This window comes from Dermacentor silvarum, chromosome 3 (genome assembly GCF_013339745.2).
Source record: "Dermacentor silvarum isolate Dsil-2018 chromosome 3, BIME_Dsil_1.4, whole genome shotgun sequence".
Taxonomy (NCBI): Eukaryota; Metazoa; Arthropoda; class Arachnida; order Ixodida; family Ixodidae; genus Dermacentor; species Dermacentor silvarum.
In genome coordinates, this window is record NC_051156.1 from 91,797,433 (window position 1) to 91,805,307 (window position 7,875).

Sequence of the window (7,875 nt, forward strand, 5' to 3'; positions counted from 1 at the left end):
TGAGTAAACGGCTAGCCGCAAAATCGGATGCCAGCGCCTCGGAAGTCACGTACAGCAAAAATCGGAACGCCCATCCACCTCGCGCGCAGTCGCGCAGCGCGCATCGCAAGCAGTTCACCGCCGCTGCTGCGACATGCCGTATGATGCACAAAACTTACCAGCGTTCGACTGAGGGGTTGCATTTTTTGTGTGAATTATTTGAGCCATCCCAGCAGTTCTCCATCTTTCAGCCTTCAACAGTCTGGAGGATTCATCCTTGGGGAGTTTATTTCTTTCGCCGCCGGGGCCGGCCTGCAGCACGCACAATGCACCGGGTGGCTAGGAACTACATGTTTCGACGAATACGAAGCTCCAGCAACGGGCGGTCACGAAAGTATCACGTTTTTTTTCGGAAACACGAAACTCTTTGAATCGAATGTAAACAGAACCTTCGCCGGCTGGTCGCACGCAACTTTCCGGAGCGCTGCGCTCGCGCTGTTTTGGGGACGAGAGTAAGCGATACTCTTCGCACCAGTAAATGCGCGTTTCTTCTACCGTATTTCGATTTCGAAAATAAAATGTCGTGATTTATTACACTAAAGTCACATAAAAATGTTAGTCATGGTTTTTTAGTCATTTTACTGAAATTTAGCAGACGTTTTCTTTTTTATCTCAGTGGGGCCGCTAGCCGCAGTTATGGCGGCGCACATGGACAGTGATACAGACGACGATGTTCTGCAAGTGGAGGACGATTATTATACGTTCCTCAACATCGGAAAGGATGTAAGTTTGTCTCCACCTGATCAAGTAGTACATACATATGGGCTGCGCTAATCCCTAGTACGTTGACCGCTTTTTTTACGACGGAGTGATGAAATATCGTGTCGTCCATGCGCCGGTCTGCCCGTGTGTGTGACCGACGCTTTCGCATTTTCTCTTCGCATCCAGGCAACTACAGAAGAGATAACGAATGCCTACAGGAGATTAAGTAAGATATACCATCCGGACAAACATGCGGACCCTCTCAGAAAACGAGACGCGGAGGTGCTCTTCAACAAGACCCGAAAAGCCTACGACGGTATGTCCGCTGCTTTCCAGCCGCAGCCCACTTCGCGCGGTTCTCGCTCAACATGATGCCGTCACACCGGTAAAAGAGTGCTGGCTGTAAATTAATTACTTTCAAACCTCGCGGAGGAAATAGCCCTGTCTACTGGTACCTTTTCCCGGTAGGAACCACTCGTTTATACGGGTGTCACACGGTGCACTTTCGATCGCGATCGAGCCCGATCGGGATCAAATTTCTCGATCGCGATTGGTTCCTTTGCACTAGCGGGGGGAGAGTCAATCGTGGTAGAGAAATACAATCGAAATAGGGGCTGGATCGCGATCGAAAGTGACCGCGTGACACTGGGATAAAAGTTGCACCTATGTTTCATAAGCATATCTCAATCCGTGGGAACAGCGGAGGTGCTGTCTCGTTGTATCGTGCCTCATCTTGCACACCTGAGAGACGAGAGGGACGCCTCACGCTCTGTGCCCCTTTCGTATTGATGGATGTCTGTTAAGCTGTTGCTCTCGTTGCTTAGGCCATTTGAATCGCGGTTTAGTTTTACAAGTCGCGTATAGTTCCCGGAGTCAACAAAAAACTCCTTAAACATGACGCACGCAAAGAAAACGTTAGGTGAGGGTGCATCAGTGCAATCAATCGTTTAAAAGCACCTCTGTAAGATTTCTCAGTCAGAATTCTGTAAAACAGCACACCAAAACAGAAGACGCAGATCTAGCAGCCCCGAGTCAATAGCTGCGCTAAGCCGCTCTATTGAAATGCACCCTTTCACATGATCTAGCAACTCCAATCATACAACACAACAAATGTTTACATGACCCATGCTCAAGATCGGTCTTCACTTGAATGCCATGTGTACTGCTCAGTAACTGTTGTCATTTTGTGCCCCTGCAAGCAGACAAATTCATCCTAAGTGGTGGTTTGGGTTGTCGGTGACGTGGTGAAGTTTGTATGTAGTTGTCCGTAACATCACATGCACGAGTCAGGAACAACCTCTGGAAAGGTGTGAACCTTGACAATGGAACATAAAGGAAGGACTATGATGACCGCGGATTTGTTTGCAAGGACTTCAGTTTGAACGAAGAGCGAGGGTCGAGGCAGACTACATCCTGGTGCCATAAATATTGGAAGCCATGGTGTTCGCTAATGCTCTTCTGTACTCTCTAATTGATGGCATAGCACATTTCCTAATTTCACAATGCTTTTGAGGTTTAGTTTCAGTTTGAGGTTTAGTTTGCATCGGTTAGGGCTGTCCGCAGTGGTGGGCTGATCCCGGAGGTAGCGCAGTATACAGTTCCCATGGGTATGTGGTGCTGGGTATGTGCCATTGTCGTCTCGCCATCTCATGCCACCGTTGTCATACAGACACCGTCATGCCATCACCATCATCATACACTCGTCATCATCCCAATGTCGTCCATCATTCCATTGATGTCATTCCTCCTTTGTCATTCCATTGTAAGCACAACATCATCATTCACTATTGATTATGGTGCTGTTGTGATGCCATCGTCATCGTGCAGTCATTTTCACACTGTCATTGTGATGCCATCGTAGTCGTTTTATCGTCGTCATTCGAGATTTGTCCTCTGATTCTCATCATAGTGTCGTCGTCACACCATTGTCATCATATATTCATTGTCATACAGTCATCATTATCCTCAAGCTGTTGTCGTCACGCTGTGATTGTTGTACTATCTTCACCATTTCAGAATTGTCATGCCATCGTCATGATGCGTCTTCGGCTGCGCCAGTGCAATGCTTAGAAAGCGAGTGAGCACTCGAGCATTGGAGAGGAATGTAGTAGTCTAAACAAGAACACTATAAAATATTTTTTACACTGAAATGTCAAGGAAGAAGAGGTACCTTGAGACCCCAAGCGATTTGACGAGCTCGAGATCTGGAGGGAGAATGCTTAGCCCACACCACAGCTAACGCTTAAACATTCGCATTACACACTTGTAACCGTCCGATGAGATTTTTTTATGCTACGTTAAATGTGACTTGCGAAAGCCATGTTGTGATCTAGGAAGGTAAAATTACAATGCAACTCCCATTTTTAGTGGGCAATTTAATGTGGCAGTAGGTCATCACAGCCCCGCATTTCCTGTTTGGAACCCATGTAATGTGTTGTCGGAAAAGAAGAACGATCTTGAGCATTGATTAGATAAAGTTGGAGGTATGAAATAATTTAAATTACAATGAGCAATTTTGGGAAATTGTCTAATTTCATGTGTGGTGTACCTGTCCTTATCTGCTTCACTGACCTGTCAGTAATGCGATCTTGGGCCAGGGATGAATGGATTAGAGGAGACAATGATGTGTGCTGTTCATTGTTCAATCTGTGCTTTTCTACATTAACGTATAATATAAATAAACACTTAAATTCATATTTTTACATTACTGTTAATGTGACCAGTTAAAAGCATTTTCTTAAGTGCAGTGAAGTTATAAAGAAAATTTTCTTCTTTGCAATATAAGAGAAGGCAACGCAAAGTGTTGCTTGCTTGGTTCACCCTTGTGTACTTTTAAGGCTTAATTTCAACAATGAAAGGAGGAATCTTTTATTTTCAGAGGATGCCTTTAATGTGACCCATTAAAAGTATTTCCCGAACTCTGGGAGTAAGCCCATAATGTGGCTTTTCTTCACCCCAAATGCAGTGCGGTTATGGAGTAGGTGTAGAACACACATGTCAGAACCATAGAGTTCTTGGTTTGAACCTATGTACACTCATGAACTTCTTACTTTATTCTCTTTTCCAACGCTTTGAGCGTTGCGGGATCAAATCTCAACCACTGTGGCCACATTTCTATGGGGTCGAAATGCGAAAACACTCCTGTACATAAATTTAGGTGCACGTTAAAAAACCCCAGGTGGTCCAGATTATTCCACTTTATAATCAGATCGTGGTTTGAGTAACAAAACCCCATAATATTTTTTCCAAGGCTTTGAGCATGATGTCACAAGGCACTGTGATGTTACAAGGAACCTTTATGTTGCAGGGATACCCCAATACATAGCTCATAACTACTTAAAGGCCCATCACCAGGCCACATAAAAAATTTCGGTTATACGAGAAAGTTATGTGCCCTCTAGGGAGCGTTCTGCCGCAATAATTTTTCAAATTGGTTCATTGGTAGCCGAGATAGAAATATTTCACTGCCGTGAACCCGTGATTTCAGAAGGCGAGGTTCACTGTCAACATACACTCTCTCCACTTGCCATGTCTTGCCTCCGTAAGCGAAATTCCTTCCCTGTGTTCTCCCATACTGGAGTTTGAGGATTGCGTGACACGTGCATCATGGGCCCTACCTTCTTTTTTTTTCCTTCACTTTTTTGCTGCGCGGCACACTTCCGCTGATAGTGTCTCGTGCGCGCTGCTGCGTTTGTCTCGTTTTGCGCAGCGCACGATTTTGTGCGCTGCGCAAAATCGTGTGAACACCTGACTAGTGGTCTGTTGAGAACACCTGACTTAATGAACCAGACTAGTGGTATAATTCAGTGCTACATGAACGTTGAGGTGGCACAAGCAGATCACAGAGCATGATCGTGTGCTGGAACACGGTAGAAAATGACATAGTTTTGTTGTCTGCGTGCACGACTGCACGACGTGGGAACAAGCAGACAAAACGGAAGTCCACCTGTCTTGCTACAGTGCAGAGTAAAACAAAAAGCACGAAGACATTCAGTTTGTATGTTTTATTATTTCTCTAAACTTTAATTCGTCTGATGAAGCAGCTGATTAAACAAATAACTGATGTTGCCTTGAATAATTCTTGAAGTCACTGGTCACTGAGGGTGATGTCGCAGCATGGTGATGTACGTAGCTCACTTGCGATATATACGCCACTCTTTGGCTGGGAGCGCAGCACCCTCAAAGAGAAGGGCAAAGGGTGTTTGGTTTGAAATTTCAGCTCTTTCCGTGGCGCATAGCGATGTAATACTTAGGAGGCACGATCGTTGGCACGCATTGTATGCACTGTACTTGTCAGCTCAAAATGACCATGCCTGGTAAGGGGCCCTGTTTAATACTGAACGGATATGCATGTGGCCTCATTTTCTTTTTTTTTTCAATCATAGCTGACAGGCAGGTTTTGCATCCTGTAACTTTAACAAAAATTTCCTGCTTGAGGATGTTGGACAGCTTTTGTCCTTGTGCGTCTGTTGATAAGATGCTTGAAGCAGTTATTGGATGCTGCCTGTCATTTTTCTCAATCTCAGGTTTTTTTACATTGCATATCAATATCAGATAGTGCAGTTTGATTAGTGTGTCATACTTTACATTATTATATGCCAAATCCAAAATTGCCAGCTAGCCTTTACTACTAGACGTAAGCAAACTATTTCAGGAATGTGTTTTCGCTCGGACTTCTCATGCCTTTCTTTCTTTCAACTTTTTATCCCTGCAGTGTTGCTGGACCCCCACAAGAGAGCCATATATGACACGCTGGGAGTGAAGGGTCTTGAAACTGATGGATGGCAGGTGAGTGAGTGAGGACGTAATTTTTTTCCTGCTTTGTAACACGGTCCCACAGACTAGCACTGGTCCTCATTGCTTTCATTATTTACAAGTGCCTGTAGTCGAAGGTAATTATTCAAGTAACTTGTGATACTAAACCTATTCTGTTTTATAAAGAAAACAAACAAACAAATCACTAGCACTGTGAATGTGATTGCTGTTTGTTTGCTGTATTCCTTGCTTAAAGGTGTGCCTGTAACAAATCTGAAATCTTGCTAAAGTGATGGATTATGCAAGTGAAAATCTTTAGCATTTGTTCTGCACCAACAGACTGATAAAACCCAATTTACTTGTCTGCTTGAAGAAGTGCATATGCATCTGGCGACATGCCTGCATTGGCTCATGCATGTAGCATACATGTCTATACCTATAGGTTTAGGTACATGTCTTTAGGAAGAGCGATAACTCGCAGCACATGCATGCCTGCATGCACCTATATTGCACACCTTTTATTTTGTTAACTTGTATTGTGAAATTTATTCCACTTGAAGTGCATAAACTGGCAGCTAAGGAGATTTCACAGTGCCTTTTATTGCTTCAAAGCATTGATTTCAACTCTCACCTCATGTGTTGATGTTTACTTCTGCATTTCTTTGTCGACTACGTCAGATTGTCCAGCGCACTAAGACGCCACAAGAGATCAGAGAAGAGTATGAACGGCTGGCCCGTGAGCAGGAAGAAAGGCGTCTACAGCAGCGAACAAATCCGAAGGCAAGCCTTAACCTTTGGAGTACAGGCTAAGCTTCCGATGAGCAGTTTGCACTACCCAACAACTGAACGGCATATGCAGTGAGATTATGGTTCAGACAAGAAGTGCTGCTTCAAATTTACGGAAACAAGTGGAAGGTTAACCATAAGCCCGGCATAGCTGAACAGATGTTTGAATTGCAGAAAAAGTATTCACCAAATTGCTCAAGACCTGGTAGCAAAACACAGGAGGTTTCAGACTTGAATTGCCATTGGTTTTCTGTGTATTGCCTGTCCTGCCTGTTAATTTTTTAGAGCTTGAACTCTTGACGAAGTTTATATTAAAAAGAGCCCATTGTGTACTTGGATAACAAATTACTCTTAGATAAACGGTCAATAGTATAGGGCAGTATGTGTATATATTTGATAGCCAAATGCTTTCTGTCAAAAACTCTCTATTTCTTTGTTAGGTTTAAGGCTCATTCCCCTGTAGCAATGTGCAGTTTTGAATCAGATGCACTAACCACTGAGCTATCACGAACAACATTTGCATATGGCAATTTGTGTGGGGTTTTACACCTTAGACCATGCTCTACACTTTAGACCATGGGCTACCCAGTGACCCAAGCTGGAGTGAAAGAGATTAGACACATACGTGCAGACAGACTGGCATACAGCAAACTGGGTGAAGTTCCCAACGAATGCTAATGGCATTAATATGCACTATTTCATTGTCATCAATGCCGGGCTTCTAGAAACACTGGAATGATTACGAAATCAAGCCAATCCAAGTTGGCACCTCTCCAGCCCTGATCTCTGCAAGCAGCCATTGGGCTTTACGTTATAAAACCAAAAATCCAGATTAGGATATTTCATGTCTCTTAAACTTATCATTTGTTTCTCGCAGGGAAGCATCAGCGTTGGCATTGATGCCACTGACCTTTTCGAGGCCTACTACGATGACGATACGAGAGGGTAAGGCAAATTTCATGCGCATCTCCCATGCGGATTTTCTGTAAGTGTTTTATTGACCTTCTGATCAAACTATCTTTTATGAAGGCTTCAGTTTGACCCACTGGAATGGTCATTATATGGCAACATTTTATTTAGCTAATTCAACTGCTTCTTTGCTTTCCCCCTGCTTTCTCTTTCTTCTCTGCATGCTCAGCCTGGTGTAGTACCGCACCTGTAACGCCTGTGACACTTGGTAGGTCATTTGCAGGGTTATCTGCTTTTAATGCAAACACCAAACTAACCCCTCATTTGGCATGAAATCTAGCAGTGTAATTGTTCATTAGTACATATCTGCATTAGGCATTGTCTAAGACACATTTACCCCACGAAGTAGAAATTATACTGGCTTGAATACCAATGAACTGCTTCCTCTAAATATGGATGATCCTGTAGAAACATGCTGCATTTTTGTTTTTACTTTTTGCCGATCTACCTATCAGCCAAGCCCTGCTACCTGTTCAATCAAGCTTGCCACTGGTGACTTCCATGTTCATTGACACCTTTGTGCAAATGCTGATGCAAGAAATGGCTGATAATTGCTTAGCCAGTGGGCACAAAGCCCTTCACTCCAATGATATATCAATGTGTTACAGCTCATACAAAAGTGAA

At 43.7% G+C, this 7,875-nt stretch overlaps 1 protein-coding gene across 1 annotated transcript; it reads left to right on the forward strand.

The window, feature by feature from the left end:
• Positions 1-653: 653 nt before the first annotated feature.
• On the forward strand, positions 654-7,430 carry LOC119443913 (dnaJ homolog subfamily C member 11-like). The gene is made up of 6 exons (XM_037708500.2): positions 654-762; positions 928-1,057; positions 5,456-5,529; positions 6,175-6,276; positions 7,160-7,227; positions 7,421-7,430. The coding sequence occupies exons 1-6, from the start codon at positions 676-678 to the stop codon at positions 7,428-7,430; spliced, it is 471 nt and encodes a 156-aa protein (XP_037564428.2). The 5' UTR covers positions 654-675.
• The last annotated feature ends 445 nt before the right edge of the window (positions 7,431-7,875 follow it).